A 24,851-nucleotide genomic window follows, 5' to 3' on the forward strand; every position below is an offset into this window, starting at 1 on the left:
CTTTAGGGAAGGAAACTGCCATCCTTACCTGGTCTGGCCTACATGTGACTCCAGACCCACAGCAATGTGGTTGACTCTGAACTGCCCTCTGGGCAATTAGGGATGGGCAATAAATGCTGCCTGGCCAGCGACACCCTCATCCCATGATTGAATAAAGGGAAAAAAAGGCTCTGGGCCAAGTGCTGCAAAATGGGATTACAGTGAATGGATTTTGATGATCACTGCAGGGACATGGGCTGAAGGGCCTCGTTCTGTGCTGTAAAAATCCCAAGGATTCTATGTGTGACTTAGAAAATAAGAAATTAATTGGTGCAGAGAAGCAATGGCACCTGAGAATACAAGTAAACAAACAGTAAAAGTTGCAGTTCTGGTCAATAAACGTTTAATGAAAAAAGCAAATCATGTACCAGAGTTTATTTCCAAAGGGATAGAATTGAAAAGTAATGAACTTATCCTAAACCTTCTTGAACCTTGTTTGGGCATTTTCTTTGGATACTGTACGCTGTTCTGATCCCCAGATTATAGTTAGCTGCAATACATTTACAAGGATGGTACCAGGCATATGTGGTTATAAGGTTTTGGAGTAGATTTGTAGCTCAGATTATAGATGCTGTGGTTGGTTGTCTCATCGAGCTGGTTCGTTGTGCCTCAGACATTTCATTACCCTGCTGTGTAACATCAGTGCAGCCTCCGATGAAGCACCGTTGTGTATTCCCATCTGGTTTTTAAACTCTGGAGTCCATCGAGCTGGATTGCCTCACTTCCGATTTTCCTTCGCAATGGAGTGTATATGGGGTCGAGTTCTAAGTGTTTATTGATGGCTTTCTTCATGGAGTACCAGGCTTCTAGGAATTCCCGTGCCTGTCTCTGCTTAGCTTGTCCCAGGATTTTGGTGTTGTTCCAATCAAATTGGTGGCTCTCCTTATCCATGTGGATAGAGATGAGTGAGTATTGGTCGTGTCTTTTTGTAGCCAGTTGGTGTTCGTGTACCCTTGTTGTTAGTCCCCACTATGGACAGGACCAATGTCATCTATAAGATTCCCTGCAGAGCCTGAGAAACACTACATCAGACAAACAGGAAGGAAACTAACAACAAGGGTTGTTGGAAATCCTGGGACAAGCTAAGCAGAGACAGGCACGGGAATTCCTAGAAGCTCGGTACTCTACAAAGAAAGCCATCAATAAACGCATAGAACTCGACCCCATGTACACTCCACTACGAAGGAAAATCGGAAGTGAGGTAATCCAGCTCAATGGACTCCAGAGTTTAAAAACCAGGTGGGAAAATACAACAGTGATTCATCGGAGGCTGCACTGATGATGTTACCCAGCAGGGTAAGAAACGTCTGCGGAACAACAACGAACCAGCTCGGCAAGCCAACCATCCACAATATGTGGTTATACTTTAGGAATAAGTAAATAATGAAAATTTCTACATGTGGGAAATAGAAAAACAACTCGAATCTAACTAAAACAAAAACTAAAGCCGACCTGTAAAATTACTGTTCCATTTGTCAATTCTGTCATCAGTAAAGTGGTGGAAGGGGTCTTTAACAACACTATCACTGTGCAATACCTCTGAGCCGAACATTCAGTGGTGGATAGGCTGTTAGAGGGGATTCTGAAAGATAGGATTTACGCATTTGGAGAGGCAAGGACTGATGAAGGATAGTCAGCATGGTTTTGTGGGAGGGAAATCATCTCTCACAAACTTGACTAATCAAGTTTTGTTTTGAGGAAGTAATCAAAAAGATTGTTGTGGGCTGAGCAGTAGATATTGTTCACATGGACTTTAGTGAAGTCTTTGACAAGGTTCCACGTGGGTTATATAATTGTTTATATAAGTGACAAACAAAAGTGGACCCAGCACCGATCCCTGTGGAACACCACTGGTCACAGGCCTCCAGTCCAAAAAACAACCCTCCAACACAACCCTTAGACTCCAATTGGCAATCTCTCCCTGAATCCCATGTGATCTAATTTCACTAATTACTCTACGATTTGAAACCTTGTCAAAGACTTTACTAAAGTCCATGTAAACAATGTCTACCACTGTGCCCTCACCAATCTTTTTGGCTACTTCCTCAAAAAAACTTGATTAATCAAGTTGGTGAGACACGATTTTACTCCTACAATGCTATGGAGAGGATTCAGAAAAGATTTACCAGGATGTTGCTAGGAATGGAGGGTTTAAGTTATAAAAATAGGCTGGGACTTTTCTCATTGGAGTGTAGGACGTTGAGGGTTGAGCTTGTAGAGGTTCATAAAATCATGGGGAGCACAGATAAGGTGAATAGCAAAGGTCTTTTCCCTAAGGTGGAGAAATCCAAAACCAGGATGCATAATGTTAAGGTGGGAGAAGAAAGATTTATCAAGGATATGTGGGGCAACATTTTGACACAGACAGTGATTTGTGTGTGGAATGAACTGCCAGAGGAAGTGGTGGATGCAGGTACATTTACGACGTTTAAAAGTCATTTGGATAAATACATGAATAGGAAAGGTTTGGAGGCATATGGGCCAGACGCAGGCAGGTGGGACTAGTTCAGTTTGGGAACATGGTCGGTGTGGACTAGTTGGACTGAAGGGTCTGTTTCCATGCTGTGTGATTCTGTGATCAATAATCACTGATTCTCTGTTTTTGTCCTGAAAAACCATGCCGGACCTCATTTCAGCCTTTGACAAAAGAGCTGAACTTCAGAGGTGAGGTTCAAAGCAGCATTTAACCCGTTGTGGCATAAGAACATAAAAAACTAGGAGCAGGAGTAGGCCATTCAGCCCATCTAGTCTGCTCCACTATTTAATACAAACATGGCTGATCTCGTCTTGGCCTCAACTCCATTCTCCTGCCCGCTCTCCATAACCCTCTAACCCATTGGTAATTAAAATCTGTCTATCTCCTCTACACCCCTGCTTCCACTGCACTTTGGGTGAGTGAATTCCACAGATTCATAACCCTTTGAGGGGAGTGAGTTCCCCTCATCTGTTTTAAATCTGCTACTCCTTATCCCAAAACTATGGCCTCTCATCTAGATTGCCCTAGAAGTAACCTTTTTCTTCATTCATTCACGGGATGAGGGTGTTGCTGGCTAGGCAGTATTTATTGCCCATCCCTAGTTGCCCAGAGGGCAGTTAAGAGTCAACCATATTGCTGTGGGTCTGGAGTCACATGTAGGCCAGACCAGGTAAGGATTGCAGTTTCCTTCCCTAAAGGACATTAGTGAACCAGATGGGTTTTTCCTGACAATCAACAATGGATTCATGGTTATCATTAGATTCTTAATTCCAGATATTTATTGAATTCAAATTCCACCATCTGCCGTGGCGGGATTCGAACCTGGGTCCCTAGAACATTATCTGGGTCTTTGAATTAACAGTCCAACAATAATACCATTAGGCCATCGCCTCCCCTGCACGTCTTTGGACCGTGGGAGGAAACCCACACAGACGCAAGGAAAATGCACAAACTCTAGAGATAGTTGCCTGAGAGTGGAATTGAGGCCTGGTGCTGTGAGGCTGCAGTGCTAACCACTGAGCCACTGATCTTCTTTCATTCTTTTGAACTCCAGAGAGTATCTGCCCTAACTGCTCAATCTCTCTTCAAGACAAGTTTGCCACCTTTGGAATTAATCCAGTGAACCTTCTCTGAACTGCATCTAATATAACTCCATCCCTCCTCAAGTAAGGGGACCAAAACTGTATGCAGTACTCCAGAGGTGGTCTCACCAATGCTTTGTACAGCTGCCGTAGATCTTCCCTACTTTTATATTCCTTTAACAGTAAATGCCAAAATGCCTTTTGCCTTTATTACTGCCTGCTGTCCCTGATACTGTGATTCATGCAAGAAGACTTCCAGATCCCTCTGCACCAAAGCACTATTGGGTTTTCTCTCTGTTTAGATAACAAGTTACCATGCCATTCTTCGACCAAAATGGATAATCTCACAACTATCTGCATTAAACTCCATCTACCAAATTTGAGGAGATTAACCAGAGATTAGCTCAGTGGTAATCGGGGTTAAAGTTCTCAGAAGCCTAGATTCATACTGACACATAGGAAGATGGTCGTGGTTGTTGGAGGTCAGTCATCTCAGCTCCAGGACATCTCTGCGGGAGCTCCTCAGGGTAGTCTCCTAGGCCCAACCATCTTCAGCTGCTTCATCAATGATCTTTCTTCCACCTTGAGGCCAGAAGTGGGGCTTGAGGAGAGGCAATTGTCTAGTGATATTATGGCTGGACTGTTAACCTAGAGATCCAGGTAACGTTTCAGGGACCTGGGTTCGAATCCTGTCATGGCAGATGGTGCAGTTTGAATTCAATAAAAAATGTGCAGTTAAGTGTCTAATGATGACCTTGAATCCATTATTGAATGTCAGGGGGAAAATCTCATCTGGTTTACTAATGCCCTTTAGGGAAGGAAACTGCCATCCTTACCTGATCTGGACTATGTGTGACTCCAGACCCACAGCAGTGTGGTTGGCTTTGGGCAAATAGGGATTCACCATTCACAAGACTTAATACTGAAGTGGTCCATGTCTAAATTTAGCAAGGTCTGGACAACATTAAGGCTTGGGCTGATAAGTGCCAAATAACATTAGCAGCCTAAATGTCAGGCAATGACCATCTCCAAAAAGTGAGAATCTAATCTTCGTCCCTTAAAGTTCAACAGCATTATCATCACTGACCCCCACAATCAAAATCCTGGGAGTTACCATTGACACAGAACTGAACTGAATTAGCTAACAAAATCCAGTGGCTACAAGTGTAGATCAAATGCTAGGAATCCTGCAGCTAATAACCCCTGTCTGTACTCCCCAAAGCCACCATTTACAAGGTATAAGTCAGGAGTGTGATGGAATACTCCCCATTTGCTTGGAATGGTGCAACTCCAACAACACTCAAGAAGCTTAACACTATATCCGCAAGCATCCACTCCTTCCATCACCGACACTCAGTAGCAGCAGTGTGTACTATCTGCAGACATTCATCAAAGATGCTTTGACTGCACTTTCCAAGCCTAGCATTTGTATCACTTAAAAGGACACATTTTAAAATCCGGACTGAGCAATAATAGCTTCACCTTCCCTAAACCCTGATTGGTACACGGCCGATGATCAACACTGTGCAAATGTGGAAACCTGCAAGTGCCAACAGCTGAGGCAGTAACTGCGACATCTCATTAATATTCCAGTCATGCATTGCTGCTGCCAACTGAAAGGAGAAAATGCCTCTTTTACCGATCTGTATCTTGTGCTTTCTGAGCTTAATGTGAAGTGGGCATCTATCATTGAATGTTTCAGTCTTCAGTGCGAATGAACACCAAGATGTTTCTCAATTAGCAGCTAGTCTGTCATGGCTTTGCTCATGTAGTGCATCGCTTGTGTTGCTGGGTAGTACTGGTTAATGTAAAGGTGAGGAATAAAAGGCAATGGAATGGAACGTAGACAATCTTTCTTTCTTTCCTCCCTCCTGCATCATTTGGCTTTCCTGCTAATGGACCAACACTCAATCTGAATGCTGGTGGAATCAAGTCACTGGGCTTGCTGGAATGGGAGAAGTGTCTGTCATTGCCATATTGCATTTGGAGGCAGAGTGTGGAAATTGCACGTGTTTGAGAACGTGGTCGTTTCCACAGAAACGAGCCATCTTATCCGTATCTGCGTAAAGAGCACAGAAACAAAAACCTCCTTTCATATAAATCCTATCTGGAACGTTGTGCAGGATGGCAGCTTTGGTGCCACAAGGAGCTCTCAAGACTGAGCTTGCCACAGGCACATGACTACCTGATCCATCTGACTGGAGACTGCCTCCTCATAGACCAGCTCCAGCTCATGGTCTCAGAAAGGATGGACAATAAGAGGTTTAATCAGCCCCTCAATCTGGGGGCCAGGGCGGTCACTATTACTAAAAATAAACTGTAGGAATTTAGGAGCAGAAATAGGCTAAATGGCCCCTTGAGTCTGCTCAAACTTTCAATGAGATCATGGTGGTGACCTGACCTCTACTGTCCTGTCTGCTAACCCCTGTGTCCAAGACCCTGCAATTCCCTTATGTGTCAAAAGAAAATTATGGGGTAGTGGAAGTGGGTTAGCTCAGTTGGCTGGATGGTTGGTTTGCAATGCAAAGTGACACTAACAATGTTGGTTCAATTCCTGCACCAGCTGAGGTTAACATGAAGGACTCCCCTTCTCAACCTCTCCCCTTGCCTGAGGTGTAGTGACTTCAGGTTAAACCTTCACCAGTCATCTCTCTGTAATGAGGGAGCAGTCCTATAGTCTGGTAAAATTATAGTAACTTTGCCTTCACCTGTATCAGCAATCTATCTAACTCAGTGTTGAAAAAATTTGGTGACTCAGCCTCTACTACCTTCTAGGGTAGAGAATTCCCCAACATGATGAACCGCTGTGAGCAGTCAAAATTCCCCTCATCCCTATGTCCTCTTGTTCTGGTCTCCCACACAAGGGGAAACATCCAGCAGTTGAGGAAGACTGTGGATCGAGAAGGAGCTCTTGGAAAACTCAGTTATAAACTACAGTCAGAGCACAGAGCAGTACAGAGGGATTGCCTCATGAGTAAAGGCTAAACAGGTTGGAACGCTACTCGCTGGAGTTTAGAAGAATGAGTGGCAAGCTCATTGAAACATATAGGATTCTGAAGGGGCTTGGCAGAATAAATGCTGAGAGGATGTTTCCCCTCATGGGAGAGTCCAGAACCAGACAGCATAGTCTCAGAACAAGCGGCATCCAATTTAAGACTGAGATGAGGAGGAATTTCTTCTCTCAGAGGGTTGTGAGTCTTTGGAACTCTTTGCTACAGAGAGCTGTGGGGACAGAGTCCTTGATGTATTTAAAGGCTGAGATAGATTCTTGATCAGTCAGGGAATCAAGGGTTATAAGGAATGAGCAGGAAAGTGGACATGAGGAGTGTCGGATTAGCCATGATCACATTGAATGATGGAGCAGGCTGAAGGGGCCAAATGGCTCTTTTTTTTCCCTATTCATTTTGTGGGATGTGGCCGTCACTGGCTGGGGCAGCATTTCTTGCCCGTCCCTAGTTGCCCCTTGAGAAGGTGGTGGTGAGCTGCCTTCTTGAACAGAGGCAGCCCACCTGCTGTGGGTTGACCCACAATGCTATTAGGGAGTGAATTCCAGGTTTTTGACCCAGTGACAGTGAAGGAACAGCGATATATTTCCAAGTCAGGATGGTCTGTGGCTTGGAGGGGAACTTGGAGGTGGGTGGTGTTCCTGTGTATCTGCTGCCCTTGTCCTTCCAGATGGAAGTGGTCGTGGGTTTGGAAGGTGCTGTGTGAGGATCTTTGGTGAATTTCTGCAGTGCATCTTGTAGATAGTACACACTGCTGCTACTGAGCGTCGGTGGTGGAGGGAGTGATCGAGCAGTCAGGGTCGGGGATTCTACAGGACTAGTCTAGTGACCACTTGAGCACAGCCTCCTTAGTTACAGCCCAGAGGGATTTCGATGCTGCAGAGAAGCTGGAATTGTTCTCTCTAGAGCAGAGAAGGTTAGGGAGAGATTTGTAGGAAGCGTTTTAACATCGCAAGGGGCATTGAATAGGGAAAAACAGTTTGAAGTGGCTGAAGATTTGGGAACTGAAGGATGCAAGTCTGAGACCATTGGCAAAAACACTGGTAGAGAGACAGGAGAAACAATTTTTATTTTCCTGGTGTGTTGTGATCTGGAACATACTGCTGAAAGATGGTGAACCAGAGTCAATAGGAACTTCCAAAATAGAAAACTGGATGCATAACTGAAGGTGGTGAATGTTCATGGCCATGGATGAAGAGTCAGGGTGTGGGGTTAATTGGATGGTAGAATGGAGTTGAATTTGGTGGTGTGATTATCAACAGGCAGGATGCTTTCTGAATGGCCGCTGTGTGTGCTACATCCTTTGTATTGATTTGATTTATTATTGTCATGTGTACCTAGGTACAGTGAAAAGCTCTGTTTTACGTGCAGTACAGACAGATCATATCATACAAAGTGCATTAGGGTAATAGAACAGAGCGAGAAATACAATGCTATGGCCGCAGAGAAGGCGCACAGAGAGCGAGATCAATGTTTAAATTTAACATTTGAGAGGTCCATTTAGAAGCCTTAATAACAGCAGGGAAGAAGCTGTTCTTCAATCTGTTGGTCTGTGTGTTTAGACTTCTGTATCCTTTGCCCGACAAAAGAGGTGGAAGAGATTATAACCAGAGTGGGAGAGGTCTTTGATGATGCTGGCTGCCTTCCTGAGGCAGTGGGAAGTGTAGGCAGAAGATGGAAGGTTGGACTGGGCTGTGTTCACAACTCTCTGTAGTTATTTATGGTCATAGGCAGTGCAGTTGCTATTCCAAGCCGTGATGCATCTCTGGCCCTTGGAGCATGAAGGAAAGGATCAGGAATGAAACAGGAGGAAAGGCCGTTAAAGGACTTTTGACAAATGAGGCAGGTGCTAAGTTCGGAAAGAAGGGAATTGGAGAGACACTGTTGAAAGTCAAGAGATGAGAAAGGCTCTAGATTATGTCTGACAATGGAGAAGGAAGACCTGGGAGTGAGACAGAAAGAAACACAGGGGTGGAGTTACAGATATGGCTTTCTATTATTATCAATGTTTTAGGGCAAGAATAGACCTGTTTTAAATGCAGACTAAAATACTGTTGCCACGACAGGTGGAAATTGGCAGCTATAACATCCAACCATTACATTAATCGAAGAAGAGAAAGGAGAAAAGCCATTTTGTGCTGGATACTTTGACCTTGAGCTTAAAAGCCTAGGAGCATTTTCAATCCTGCATGTCTCTCTTACCATGGGTTAGAGACTTGAAGCTCCAGCTATTCTGAGTCGGTGTTGTGAGAGAGCTCCCCACTGAGTTGTGGCTGGCACCTCGGTGCAGAACGACCTCACATTGTATGTTCCCGTGCATCTTCTGACTTCATCTTCCAAACCCGCGACCTCTCCCAGCCCAGAATGATGAAGGCAGCAGGTATATGGATACCCCAATGCCTGCAAGTTCCTCTCCCGTTAACACATTCACCTGACTTGGAGCAATGTCGTTGTCCTTTTGCTGGCAGAGAATTGTAGGCCTGGACCTCCCTCTCTAACAGCTACTGTGGATGTGCCTGAACTGCACAGTTCAAGAAGGCAGCTCACTACCACGTCCTCCAGGTTTGAGGGGAGAATGGGTGATATATACTGGCCCAGCCAGTGATGCATGCATGCCAGGAGCAAATATGAGAAATTACAGCTAGACCCATTTCGCCTGCCATTTTTACAATCATTTAACCTATTTTTCTAATCAGAGATGTTATGACACACTGTTAGTGTGATGGGACTTGAACCCAAGCCTTCCTGGTCCAAGGCAGGGACACTACCACTGCACCACAAGAGAAGCCTGATGTTTCTTCTTTAGCTCTACAAATTGATTCCCTTCAGGTGCTTTTCTAATTCCCTTTTTTGAAAGTGCTCTTGGGAGCTGCCTCTCTGAACGCTCTCTGATAGTCCACACCAGAACCAAAATACTCACTGTCCTGTCTCTGTATCGCCATCGGTTCCTTGACCGTAAGACATGGGAGCAGAAGTAGGCCATTCAGCCCATTGAGTCTGCTCCACTATTCAGTGAGATCATGTTTGATCTGACAGTTGTCAACTCCACTTTTCTGCATTTTACTCAACACCTTTGATGTCTTTTGCTGACTAAAAATCTGTCTGTCTCCGCCTTGAACATACTTAATGACACAGCCCTCTGCAGCAAAGAATTCCACAGATTCAGTACCATCTGAGAGAAGAAATTCCTCCTCATCTCTGTCTTAATTGTGTGACTCCCCTCATCTGAGACTTTTCTACAAAGGGAAACAGCATCTACCCTGTCAATCCTCAAAGAGCCAATAAGGACGCCCCATATTCTTCTAAACTCCAATGAGTACAAGCCCAGCCTACTCAACCTCTCCTCATAAGACAGTCCTTCTCTAACTGGTATCAGCTGAGTCAGCCTTCTCTGTACTGCCTCCTATGCCAGGATATTTTTGCCTTGAGAAGGGGAGTAAAACTTTTCACGGTATTCCAACTCTGGTCTGATTAGTGACTTGCATGGTTTTAGCAAAACACCCTATTTTATATTCCATTCCCCTTGCAATAAAGACCAACATTCCATTTACCTACTACCCACAGAACATGGATGCTTGGTTTTTGTGGTTCATTGAGTAACAGCCCCCAAATTCCTCTATTTTGTAGCTTTCACCATTCTGACAATATCCAGCTCCTCTTCCTGCCAAATTGCATAGCTTCACATTATATTCCATCTGGCAAGTTTTTAATACACTCGCTCAGTCGTATATCATTTAGGCTACACTTCTATGGAATTGAAATTTCACCATCTGCTATGGTGAGATTTGACCCCATGTGCCCAGAGCATGAGGTTGGGCCTCTGCAATTCTCATGCCATGACAATATCACTGCACCAGCTTGCTTGCTTATGGCATTGCTGGTCTAGCTACAGCAAACAGATAGCAGCAGCTACAGAAGGCAGCTCATCCCTGCCAGAGTCAAATGATGGCCATAAATATTGGCCTTACCAGTAACACTCACATCCATGTGGGAATTTTTGGAAAGAGGAAATGCAATGATTGTAACGAGGTCATCCAGGTGGACCTCATAGAATACGAGTTCCCTGATTGGGGCTGTTAACCTGGTCCAATCAGGGAGCCCTGGCTGACAGATATAAACAAGAGTGTCAGAGGTTCACTCTGAGAGCTGGCTCTGAGGGAGGTGGGTCAGTGTCAAGGACTCTCCACGTGTAAATAAAGGATGACTTGGTGATGGGATGCCGGCCTCTGTGGAGTTATTTCAGGAAACGAAGAAGTTTGTGCGGATTTTAAGGACAGTGTAGAAGCCATCTCCTCTCATGCTTTCTGTTTGTCTGGTTGATGCCAGCCAGTATATACTCTGCCTATCCCAGCTGCAGCAGTTCAGAAACAAAACACTAACAAAGTTGGGGGTGGGTCCAGTGGGGAGTGGGAGAAAGGGAGAGCCGGTGTGCGGAGCAATTTTACAAATGGGCGGTAGAACATAGTGAAAGGAATGAATAAGGAAAATCACTGATGAAAAGGGACAGGATAAGAGAGATTGGATAGGGTCCGTGAAATGTCAGGGAATGTGAAGAGCATGTGAAGGTTATGCACAACAAATGAAAGAACATTGCCATGAGACACAGGGAATAACTGAACGCAGTCACAGAAATAAAACTGATGAGTGGCTACAGTTAACATCAATTTGTTTTGACGCAGAATTCATCCTACATCACTCCTTATGTTTATGTCTTCACAATGATTCCTTCTCTTATGTCATTCTTTTCCCCTGCTCTCTCAATTATAAATGTAGCTGTGTTGAATGGGATGCTTGAGAAACACCCCAGGGAGAGAGGTTCAGCAAAAAGAACGGTGCAGCACAGGAACAGATCCTTCGGCCCACCAAGACTGTGATGACACATGACACCTTTCTAACCTAAAACACTTCTGCCTCTATGCGGTCCATAACCCCCTATTCTCTGCCTACTCATGTATCAGTGAAGATGCCTCTTAAACATTGCTATTGTATTGCTCCACCGACTCCTCTGGCAGCACATTCCAGGCAGTTACCACCCTCTGTGTATAAAACCTGCCTCTCGCATCTCCTTTAAACTTAGCCCCTTTTAATTTAAACCCATGTCACTTAGTAATTGACATTTTTATCCTGGGAAAGACCCTGACTATGCATTCTAACCATGCCTGTCATAATTTTGTAAACTTCTGTCGGGTCGCCCCTAATCTTCTGGTGTTCAAGTGAAAACAAGCCACGTTTGTCCAATCTCTCCTCATATTTAATACCCTCCAAATCAGGCAACACCCTGGTAAGCCATTTCTGTACCCTGTCCCAAACCTCCATGCGTTTCAGGTAGTGTGGTGACCAGAACTGTACACAATATTCCAAATGTGACCAAAGTTCTATACAGCTGCAACACCACTTGCTAATTTTTATACTGTGTGCCTGACCAATGAAAACAATGCCTACTTGGCTACCTTATTGCTTATGTTGCCACTGACAGGGAACTGTGGATCTGTATGCCTAGACCCCTCTGTATGTTAATGCATCTAAGGTTCTGCCACTAACTGTATATGTTCCTGCTACATTAGATCTTTCAAAATGCATTGCATCGCATTTGTCCAGATTAAACACCACCTGCCATTCTCCTGCCCATCTATATCCTGTTATATCCTCTGGCAATCTACCTCACTATCCACAGCTCCCCCAATCTGTGTGTTGTCTACAACGTACTAGTCAAGCCACCTACTTCCTCTTCTAAATCATTTATGTATATACTACAAACAACTGGGGTCCCAGCACTTGTCCCTGTGGAATGCCATTGATCACGATCTCCAGTAAGAAAAACATCCTTCCACTGCTAATCTGTGTCTTCTATGGGAGTCATTTCTAATTCCCTCATACCAGCTCGCTGTGCATCTCATGTAACTTCACCTTCTGTATCAGCCTACCATTGAGGGACCTTGTCCAAGGCCTTGCTAAAGTCCATTTGGACAACATCTACCGCCCTACTCTCATCAATCATCCTTGTCACTTCCTCAAAAAATTCAACCAAGTTTATCAGACATGATCTACCCTGGACAAAGCCATGCTGCCTGTCGCTACCAAGTCCATATTTTTCCAAATGGGAATACATTCTGTACCTAAGCATCTTCATCAACCATTCCCTACCACTGACATAGGCTCAGTGGCCTGTAATTTCCCAGATTATCCCTGTTGCCCTTCTTAGACAAAGGAACAACATTGGCTATTCTCTTGGACTCTCCTGTGACTAAAGAGGATAGAAAGATTTTGAACAAAGCCCCAGCAATTTCCTGATCCCATCAGGCCTTGGGCACTTGTCTACCTTAATGCTTTTAGAAACTCCAACAACATCTCCGTTTTAATATTGACGTGCTTCAGAATATCAACACACTCCTCCCATGACTCACCATCCACCATGACCTTCTGCTTTGTGAATACTGATGCAAAGTACTTGTGCAGGACCTCACTTACTCCCTCTGGCTTCATGCACAAGTTCCCTCCTTTGTTCTTGAGTGGACCTACCCAGCTACCCACTTCCTCCTTATAAATGTATAAAATGCCTTGGGATTTTCCTTAATCCTGTCGACAGTAGCCCCTTTAGCCCTCCTAATTCCTTGTTTGAGTTATTTCCTGAAGGAAGCATCATTGAGATGAGGTGTGTTGGGGTGAATGTGCTTTCTGTATGGTACATTCGATATGGTACATGACTGGTGTGCAGGATATAGGTGAGGCCATTCCAGACTGAAGTGTGGAAACAATTTTTCACTTAAAGGGAACAAACCTGTGGAATTCTCTCTCATAGAAGGCTGCACAGGCCTAGTCCCTGCTGAGACAGGGGAAATGCAGAAAGCATGTTCCCGATGACCAGAGAGTCCAGTACCAGGGGTCATGGTCTAAGGATTACGGGATAGGCCATTTAAGACTGAGAAAAGGAGAAATTTCTTCACCCAGAGAATGGGGAGACTGTGGAATTCTCTGTCACAGAAAGTGGTTGAGGCTAAACATTTCTGAAGAAGGGTCCTGACCCAAAACGTCAACTTTCCTGCTCCTCTGATGCTGCCTGGCCTGCTGTGTTCATCCAGCTCCACACTGTGTTATCTCAGACTCCAGCATCGGCAGCTCTTGTGATCTCCAAGGCTAAACATTGAATGTTTTCAAGAAGGAGTCAGATATAGTTCTTGAGGCGAAAGGGATCAAAGGGCATGGGGTGAAATCAGGAACAGGGGACTGAGTTGATGGTTGGCCATGATCACTTGAATGACAGAGCAGACTCAAAGGGCCAAATAGCCTACTCATGCTCCTATTTTCAATATTTTCTGCATTCCTACATATTCAAGAAAGCCATAGATAATTTAAAATAATTAAATGCATCAAGGGCGTTGGGAGAAAGCAGGAATATAGTATCAGGATAGAGGATCAGTCATTGCCATTTTGTATGGCAGAGCAGACTCTGGGCTGAATGGTCTCCTGGGTGATTCACAAAATCTGAAAGTCACATCAAAGGATGTGGGGGAGTGCAGGAGCAGCCCATTCAGCATCTCAATAAGATCACTGATCTGAGAGTGGCCTCAACTCCCCGTTCCCTGTCCCCACCCCACCCTTAAAAACCAATTACACCCTCACTAATGAAGAATCTATCTGCCTCTGTCTTAGCAATACTCAATGACCCTGCCTCCACTCTACTCATGGGAAGAAAAGCCCAAAGATTGACGAACTTCTGAGAGAATCATTTCTACCTCCTGTCCATCTTAAATGGGCCACCAATTATTTTGAAATAAAGGGGTAGCATCATCTCAGCATCCACATCCTTTCAGGATTGTGTAGATCTCAATAAGGTTATCTCTCGTTCTTCTAAACTCCAGGGGAAACAGGCCCGAGCTGCTGAACCTTTCCCCTACAGTAACACTCCCACCCCGACACACACACACACACCCCCCATCCCATGTGTCACAGCCTAGTGAACCTTCTCTAAATTGTTTCTAACAGAGTTAAGTAAAAGGTCAAGGGAGGTCTGAATGGGTGATTCAAAACGTGGTCCAAGAGGTAGGTTTTCAGGAACATCTTAAAAGGACGTCTTCCAGTGGGAATGATGGGTGGTTTGCAGAAGTTCAGGGAGTGAGTTCCAACACTGAGGACTGAAGCAGCCCCACCCTTGGTCAGTGAGCTCCAGGCCTGGGAGGTTAAGGTGTGTTTGTGAGCACAAGAGGTGCTGAGTGACCGGGGTGACCGTGCGATTAGGACACTGGCAGCAGAGATTTGAATGAGCTGAAGGTTATGGAGGGTATTATTAACGTTGTTAAATTCACACAGATTTGGAGCAAGATGCCTGTGAGACTAAGTCACTGGAACCCACGTCCAAACAGAACAACTGCAAGAATAATAAGGCTCCTGACTGCACACATCCGATCGAATCGGTAAGGCCGATATCAAGCGATGGAGATTGTACAGTGGCAGCTTTTTCTTGGGACTGCTCGTTTCAAAAGGTTCTCAATCCACAGAATGATACAGCACTGAAGGACGCCATTTGGCCCGTCATCCCGTGATCTGCCCAGTTGGTCCTGCTCGTTTGCTCTTTCCCCATAGCTCTGTAAATGTTTGCTCTTCCACTGTTTATCTAATTCCTGAATGTGCTTCCTGCGCATCATTCGGCAGATTTCAACAAAATCACAGCATGGTCACAGTACAGAGGAAGGCCAGTCAGATTGTCTGGTGTTATCTTAATTTTCTCTAACTGTATACGTACCTTATCCCATATTATGGCCTCCATCAGTCCTCCCCCGCACCCCCGCCCCCTGTTGAGGTCAAGCTGTAGTTTTCTGGGTTATCCTTTGCCCCTTTCTTAAACAATGGTGTCACATTTGCAATCGTCTACTCCCCCTGAAACTAATCCTGTGCTCAGAGAGGCCTGGAAAATTTCTGTCAGCAGCTCTACAATTTGTTTCTTTACCTGTCTCAGCGATCTAGGATGCATCCCATCTGGGCTTGGTGACTTCTCTACCTATAGTGCTGCCAGCCTTTTTAGCCCCTCTTCTTTATCTGTCACTATCCTGCTCAGTTGCTCAACACCCACGTTTTCAACTGGTCCATTATCACCATCTTCTCATTTGGTAAAGAGAGAACAAGGTATTTATTCAGTACCTCTGCGATATCCTTTGCTTCAGTGAGTAGCTTACCCTGTTTATTCCTTATGGACCCCACTCTACCCTTCACAAATCTTTTACTATGAATATGTTTGAAGAACATTTTACTATTTGTTTTGCCATCCTTTCCTCGTTTCCTCTTAACCTTCCTTATTCCAGCCATAGCTTCTCTCCTGCATTTGAGATACTCTTCCTGATTTCTATTGCTATTACTGTTCTTAATGCACCAACTACCTCCTTTCTCTTCCCTATTTTCTCAACAATTCCTTAGACAGCCAAGGTACTCCAGCTTTGGAAGCCCCGTATTTATTTCTCAGGTGGATGTAGTTAGCTTGCACCCGATTCAAAGAACAAAGAACAGTACAGTACTGGAACAGGCCCTTCGGCCCACCAGGCCTGCACTGGCACATGATGCCTGTCTAAACTAAAAACCTTTTGCCTCTACATTGTCAGTAACCCATGGTCATGTTCCCTGCCTACTCCTGTATCAGTCAAGCTGCCCCTTAAACGTTGCTATTGTATCCACCTCCACCACCTCCTCTGGCAGCACACTCCAGGCACTTACCATCCTTGGTGTAAAAAATGTGCCTCTCACATCTCCTTCTTTAAACTTTCCCCCTTTTACCTTAAAGCTATGTCCACTACTAATTGACATTTCTACCCCAGGAAAACAACTCTGACTATCCATTCTCTCCATGCCTTTCATAATTTTGTAAACTTTTATCAGGTCACCCCCTCATCCTAAGATGTTCAAGTGAGAACAAACCAAGTTTGTCCAATCTCCCCTCACAGCTAGTACCCTCCAAACCAGGCCACACCCTGGTAAACTGTTTCTGTACCCTCTCCAAAGCCTCTACATCCTTCTGGTAGTGTGGTGACCAGAACTGTACACAGTATTCCAAATTTGGTCTAAAACTAAATAGTTGCAACAGGACTTGCCAATTTTTTATACTCTGTGTTCCAATTGATGGGGGCAAGCATGCTATATGCTTTCTTGATAATCTTATCGACTTGTGTTGCCACTTTCAGGGAACTGTGGACCTGAATGCCCAGATCCCTCTGCATATTGTTGCTTCTAACGGTTCTACCATTGACAGTTAATCCTTGGAAATCCTGAGGGTTCTGTTCCTGAGAACTGAGTGAATCATGAAATTTGCAAGCATGGAGCTCGTTAAAAAATGGTTACAGTTTTTGCCGTGGATGTTAAATTTTGTTGTTGCTTGTTCTTTAGCACAGGTAGGCGATTCACGATCTATGATTTTGTGGAGACAAAGGATTTACTGTATACTTCTGTCTTGCATTAGTCCTTCCAAAATGTATCACCTCGCATTTGTCTGGATTGAATTCCATCTGCCATTTCTCCACCCAAGTCTCCAGCCTATCTATATCCTGCTGTATCCTCTAGCAATCCTCCTCACTAACCACAGCTCCCTCAATCTTTGTGTCACCTGCAGACTTACTAATCAGGCCACCTACATTCTCCTCCCATTATGTATTACAAACAACAGGAGTCCCTGCGGAACACCATTGGTCACAGATCCCCAGTCAGAAAAACAGCCTTCCACCCCTACTCTCTGTCTTCTATGACTAAGCCAGTTCTGTATCCATCTTACCATTTCACCACAGATCCCATGTGACATCACCTTCTGCTATGAGAGATCTCTTCAAAGACCTTGTTAAAGCCCATGTAGACAACATCTACTGCTCTGCCCTCATCAATCATCTTTATCACTTCCTCAAACAACTCAAAATTATGAGTATGACCTGCCCTGCACAAAGCCATGCTGCCTATCTCTAGTAAGTCCATACTTTTCCAAATATGAGTAAATCCTGTCCGTAAGAATCTTCATCAATAATTCCCTACCACTGATGTAAGGCTCAATGGCCTTTTATTTCCTGGATTATTGTTGTTGCCCCTTTTAAAGGAACAACATTGGCTATTCTCCAGTCCTCTGGGCCCTGTCATGGATACAAAGGACACAAAAATTTCATACAAGGCCCCAGCAGTTTCCTTCCTTGATTCCCTCAGCATTCTGGGATAGATTCCATTGGGTCCTGGGGAATTGTCTACCTTAATGCTTTTTAAAACCCTGAACACCGCCTCCTATTTTATATTGACATGCACTAGAATATCAACATAACCCTCTCTAGACTCATCAGCTACCCACTTCCTTCTCCTTTGTGAATACCAATGCAAAATACTCATTCAGGACTTCACCACTTCCTCCAGCTCCACACATAAATTCCCTCCTTCATACTTGAGTGGACCTATCCTTTCCCTTGCTACCCTCTTGCTTTTCATTTACATATAAAATGCCTTGGGAGTTTCCTTAATTCTGTTTGCTAAGGACATTTCATTACCCCTTTATAGTTCTCCTAACTCCTTGTCTAAGTGAGGGCTGTGTCTGTCTTCAATTTCCTAAAATTATGTATGCCTCCTTTTTCTTTTTGACTAAGCTTATAATGTGTCTTGTCATCCAAGGTTCCTGATTCTTGCCATCCTTATCCTTCATTTTCACTGGAACATGCCAGTCCTGAACTCTAATTAATTGGCCTTTAAAAGATTCCCTCATGCCAATATTGATTTATCCTTTAAAAGCCACACCCCCATCTACATTCCCCATTTCCTGCCTAATATTGTCGTTGTTGCTTTCCCCCAGTTTAGTACTAGCTTTTTGAGGACTCCTCTTATCCCTATCCATAAGTAACTTAAAACTTAAGAGAATGGTGGAAGCTGTTCCTGAAATGGTCCCCCACTGAAACTTCACTCACCTGGCTGAGCTCATTCCCAAAACCAGGCCTGGTATGGTCCCTTGTTGGACTATTTATATATTGCTTCAAGAAACCCTCCTGGATGTACCTTCCAAACATTACCACCCCCATCCAAGCCCCTGGCACTAAGGGAGTCCTAGCCAATACGTGGGAAGTTCACATCACCCACACAACCGTTATTTTCACATTTTTCCATAATCTGTCCACATATCTGTTCCTGTATCACACATTGGCCTTTCGTACAATCCCATCAAAGTGATTGCACCCTTCCTATCGCTGAGTTCTTCCCATGTGGCCTTGCTGAATGAACCCTCCAACATGTCCTCGCTCAGTCCAGCTGTAATATTCCCCCTTATCAGTAACACAGCTCCCACACTCTTTTACACCCCTCACTGTCTCATCTGAAACATCTAAATCCTGGAACATTAAGCTGCCAGTCTTGTCCTCCTCTCAACAAAGTCTCTTTAATAGTTATAACGTCATAGTTATTTGTACTAATCCAAGCTCTAAGTTCATCTGCCTTACCCTGTCGTACTCCTCATTTTAAAACAATACACCTCAGACCCCCAGTCCTGACATGTTCAGTAACTTCTCCCTATCTGTTCTTCCTCTCAGCTTTACTGACCTTAGTCTCTGACTCCTTCTCGATCATTTTCCTTGCTGACCTACTGCTCTGGTTCCCATCCCCCTGTCACATTAGTTTAAACCCTCCTGTGTGGCACTAGCAAACCTCGCTGCCAGGGTATAGGTGCTCCTCCAGTTTAGGTGCAACCCGTCCTTCTTGTACAGGTCGCTGCTGCCCCTGGAAGGCATCCCAATGATTCACATGCCTGAATCCCTCCCTTCAACACCAGCTCTTTGGCCATGTATATAACTGTACTACCTTCCTATTCATAGCCTCACCGGTACATGGCATGGGGAGTAATCCCGAGATTACAACCCTAGAGGTCCTGCTGTTCAGTTTATGACCTAACTCCCCGAATTCTCTTTGCAGGACCTTATCTCTCTTCCTCCCTGTGGTGTTTGTACCAATGTGGACCACGACCTTTGGCTGCTCACCCTCCCCCTTTAGAACATCCTGTGCCTACTCAGACACGTCTTTGACCCTGGTACCAGGGAGGCAACACATCATCCTGGAGTCTCGCGACCACCGAAATGCCTGTCTGTGCCCTTGACTATAGAGTCCCCTATCACTAATGCTGTGGTGGGCTCAGACCTTCCCTGCTGTACAACAGAACCTGCTCTGTCTGCCGCTGTCACTATTCCCTGATAAGCAATTCCGCTCCCCCTAACACAATCTAAATCGGTGTACTTGTTAGAGAGGGGGAACAGCTACAGGGGACTCCTTCATTGACTACCAGCCCCATCTATCTCCCTGAACCCTGGGCGTCACCGCGTCTCTAAAACTCTTGTCTATGATGCTTTCCACCTCCTGCATGCCCCTCAATGTGTCCAACTGCTGCCTGCAGCTGATCCACACAGTCTAGCAGTTGCTGCGATCAGACACACTTCCTGCAGATGTAGCTGTCAGGCATGTTTGACCTGACTCTGATTTCCCACATTCTCCATCTCTTTTTTTGAAAGTCTCCCATTTTTTCATCCATTTTTCATGACTCTCTGAGAATTTTTTTTTGCCTCATCTTAGTTGTACATGGGCGACCTCCTTAGTTCTGGCAGTCCAGGGCAAATCAACCTGCTCAGTTGACACTTTTAACATTCCTCCTCTACTGATACTCTGTAACAGCAGTGTGTACAATCTTTCTGGCCATTATTAGACTGATGAATGGTCTCGCTAGCCTCAAATAATGCTGATCTTGTTAACGTTGATATCATCTAGTGCATGCCTTGTGCAGTGTCACCTGTGTGCCTCTGTCTTGAGTCTTTTTTTGAACTGTACATCCTTATTTAATGTGATCTGCCTGTACTGCTTGTAAACAGAGCTTTTTGCAATGCAATCAATCAATCAACAAGATACACTGCAGAAATTCCCCAAGGCTCCTCCAACAGCACCTTCCAAATCTAAGACCTCTACTATCTAAAAGGACAAGGGAAGCAGATACATGGGAACACCACCCCCTCCAAGTTCCCCTCCAAGCCACTCACCATCCTGACTTGAAAATATATTGCCATTCCTTCACTGTCGCTGGGTCACAATCCTGGTACTCTCTCCCTGACAAAATAGTGGGTCTACCTTTACCCCAAGGATTGCAGTAGTAGTTCGGGAAGGTAGTTCATCACTGCCTTTTCAAAGGAATTAGAGATGGGCAATAAAAGCTGGCCTAGACAATCAGTTAACAAAATAAATTAACTCGTTGAAATTTGCATATATTTTTATAAAGACTTGAGGAGTTCTTCAATTCCTGACATTTGGTAAAACTTAATTACAGGTTTAAGTGTTAACTTCTATGGAGATAACAGTGGAACAATGCACTGTCAAAAACAAAGTTGCTGGAAAAGCTCAGCAGGTCTGGCAGCATTGTGAAGGAAAAAACAGAGTTAACGTTTTGGGTCCAGTGACCCTTCCTCAGAAGTTCTGAGGACCCGAAACGTTAACTCTGTTTTCTCCTTCACAGATGCTGCCAGACCTGCTGAGCTTTTCCAGCAACTTTGTTTTTGTTCCTGATTTACAGCATCCGCAGTTCTTTCGGTTTTTATTTCGAACAATGCACTGTGTTGCACTGCTTACTGAGGTCTATAACACTTTTTAAAGGAAAAACAATCCCAAACGATCATCAAAAGTAACCAAAGGACAAGATTTAATGTTTAAATATTGTCACTGTAACACACCAACTGCACTCAACAAAGATTATTTACAAGCAGCTAATAAATCAAACTGAATACACGGTAGGGTACCTTCCCACATGCCTGCAGAAGGTGCAACACGTGCCCCTTCACCTCCTCCCTGCTCATCATCCAAGGGCCTAAACGGTCTTTCCAGGTGAAGCAGCATTTCACCTGTACCTCCTCCAATCTTGTGTATTGTATTCGCTGCACCCAATGTGGCCTACTCTACACTGGAGAAGCCAAACGCAGACTGGGTGACAGCTTTGTGGGACACCTCCAGTTCATGAGCAAGCATAGCTGGTCATTTTAACACAGCGTCCTGCTCGCATGCCCACATCTGTCCTTGACATGCTGCAAAGCTTCAACGAATGTCAGCGCAAACTGGAGGGACAACATCTCATCTTCAGACTAGGCACTTTACAACCTTCTGCACTTAATATTGAGTTCAACACCTTCAAATTGTGAACCCACTGCCATTCCTTCCCTTTCTGTTGGCTTTACTTGTTGTATTCTCTGCCAACATGTCCTCTCTCCCCTCCCCTCCACCCCAGTGGGACTGTCTGTTCTTTCCAGTCTGGCAGTTAGACACACCATTGTTCTGCCGTTCTCACATTCTGATCACTTAATCTGTTCTATCTATGCCCTTTCTCCCCCAGCAGTCCATCCCCACCTTCCCCAGACTACAACATAAATGCTGCCCCCTCCACACTTCTTGTCAGCTCTGATGAAGAGTCATCTAGACCTGAAACGTTACCTTGCTCTCTCTCCATGGGTGCTGCCTGACTCGCTGTGATCTCCAGCATTTTTTGTTTTCGGAATAAACAGTATTTTTGTGTTAATGAATTAACACAATTGAGTATTTGTTCTATAAACCTTTTCTCTGTATATCACACTTCTGCTAGAAGTGTCTGTTACATGAACAAGTTCACACTCACATCTGGCTCTCCAGCTGTGTCCCTGCTCCCTGCTGTAAGTCCCAGTGTTCTTCGAGAATTCTGCTCCTTTTAGCCTGAGCCTATATCCGAGTGCTCACCTCGGGGACTCCTTGTTTTCAAATCCCCAATTGTCCTGTCCATTCCATTCCTTCCAAGCAGAAAACTAATTCTTACATATTTCCTGCTTCTGCACAGCAACATCTGCCTTGCCATCCACACTGTGTGTGTTTATCTCTCTTACTCTCTCTCTCTCTCACTCTCTCCCTTGCTCTCTCTCACTCTCGCTCTCTCTCATGCTCTCTCTCGCTGTCTCGACGAGTGTGTCACTTGCGAGCAGATGTTACTTTCACTGTGAGTCACAGTGGCAGAGTGTGAAAACCGTCTTTAGATTTTAATAGATTTCTGTTTGAGTTTCACTACCATGGCAGCCAGATCACATGGGTCTGCCTGGGTTGCTTCTGGAAGCTCCAGTTTTACCTTACATTCAAGGAGATAGTTTACAATATCACCTTGTGAATTCCAGCATTCATAACAGAGGCTGCTTGGAGATAGTGGTGCAGTGATTTTAGATTTGGTTTGCTTTAGCTGACGGACAACATAGATGTGAAATCGAGTATCCTCTGAGCTGTTAACTCCTATGATTCAAATATAAACATATTCCATTAGCATTCCAAATATTTTCACACTGCTGTACTATGTGGTGATTTGGAACAATCTGAGCTCCATGGGTTTAACCTGTAAGGGATAGGGAGAGGTCCTCAGGCATATTACATTATCGAAGCCAAACTCTCCCTCTGGGCAGTTTGAACATCCCTCAAGTTGTAACTTGGATGTTTGCAAAGTTACTCCTTAAAGTTCACAAAACCGGCGCTTTGTTCTAATATCCTGTTGAAATAATATTCTGTCTTTTACTGTTTAATCTATTCAATTCTGCACCAGTCTCATCCTGAACCGTTCTCAAACCCAGGACTCCAATCTAATTTTCCCATTGCCTTTATCCTTTGTGCTTGCAGTCGGTATTCTTGAATTGTGACACATACAAGAAGTCTCGTGGCATGAACGGTCATACCCAAGATGTGTCAGGACACTCCACAGGTAGGAACCGGCTCTTTGGATAAGTTGGCGAGAAAAGGAATTGAGTGAGGAATTAATTTTGATCAGGGGGCAATGCCTTGCACATTTGCAGCCAGATAGCCACACTACAGTGAGATTGGTGGAGCTTCATGACTGATCTTTGAGATCCAATAGACTGGGTCTCTTTATCTCAAGCAGGCTGAGGCATGCAGGTTTTTATGAATGATTTCATTGGGTTGATGTGGTGATAATATTCCTTCTTTAGAAGGAGAGCAAAATGAGGGAAATAAATGTTTGTTAAAAAAGGACCAGGTGGAGTTTGGCACAAGTTTCTTAAACCAGAAAGATGTTAAAGATGTGGGACTTGCAACAAATAAGGACTGTGTATTTGTTCACAGGATGTGGGTGTTGCTGGCTGGGTTAACATCTATTGTCCATTGCCCTGAGAATATTTGTGGTGAACTACTGCACTCTGGGGGCTGTAAGAGCAGCCAAAATACTGGTAGGAAGGAGACTCCAGAATTTTTACCCTTTGATACTGAAGAAATGGAAATATATTTCTAAGTCAGAATCGGGTGTAGCTGGGAGGGGATCTTGCAGGTGGTGGTATTTCCAAGCATTTGCTGCCCTTGTCCTTCTAGATGGTAGAGGACTAGGGTTTGGAAGGCACTGGTGAAGGAGCCTTGGTGGGTTGCTGCAGTGCATCTTGTAGATGGGCAACACAGCTCTGCTGTGTGTTGGTGGTGAATGGAAGTGATTGTTGAAGGTGTTGGTGAACAGGCTGCTTTCTCCTGGATGTTAGCAAACTTATTGAATGTTGTCAGAGCAAGTGGGGATAACCGGTGGTGTAGTGGTAATGTTACTGGCCTAGTGATCCAGAACGCTAAGCTAATCTCCTGGGCCAACTTCAACAATCACCCAGTTCACAACTGGCACAGAGGGTAATAGTGTGTGCCATCTACAAGATGCATGGTGACATTTCAACCGTGGTGGCATTCGAACTGATAAACCCCAGAACTTTAGCTTGAGATTCTGGATCACTCGATCAGTGATGTAACCACTACAACACTGCTCTCTCCACTTGCATGAAGAATTATTACACTCAAGGAGCTTGACATTGTCCAGGACAACCATCTATTTCATCCATGGTGAAATTTGAAATTCAATAAATATCTGAAATAAAAAAGCTAGCCCAATGGTGACCATGTATCTGCTGCTGATTGCTGTAAAAGTTCATCTGGTTCACTAACGTCCTTGAGGGAAGGAAACCTGGTCTCGCCTACACATGACTCCAGACCCCACAGCAATGTGGTTGACTCTTAACAGCCCTTTGGACAGTTAGGATTGGGCAATAAATGCTGGCTAAGCCAATGACACTCACATCTCGTCACCATTTATATAAAAAAAGCATACTCTTGACTTGTAACAAAAACAGAAATTGCTGGAAAATCTCAGCAAGTCTGGCAGCATCTGTGGAGAGAGAAACAGAGTTAACTTTTCAAGTCCAGTGACCCTTCTTCAGAACTGATTGTAGCTGGGAAAAGCTG

General features: G+C 44.5%; 1 protein-coding gene across 1 annotated transcript in view; it reads left to right on the top strand.

Moving 5' to 3' along the window:
- The window catches only part of samd13 (sterile alpha motif domain containing 13), a 151,987-nt gene that overhangs the window by 85,036 nt on the left and 42,100 nt on the right, over nt 1–24,851 (top strand). The window contains 2 exon segments of the mRNA XM_048602154.1: nt 14,910–15,013; nt 23,244–23,325. Of these exon segments, the coding sequence (XP_048458111.1) occupies nt 14,910–15,013; nt 23,244–23,325 (186 nt within the window).

The sequence above is a fragment of the Rhincodon typus genome, chromosome 10 (genome assembly GCF_021869965.1).
Source record: "Rhincodon typus isolate 14 chromosome 10, sRhiTyp1.1, whole genome shotgun sequence".
In the NCBI taxonomy this organism is placed as follows: Eukaryota; Metazoa; Chordata; class Chondrichthyes; order Orectolobiformes; family Rhincodontidae; genus Rhincodon; species Rhincodon typus.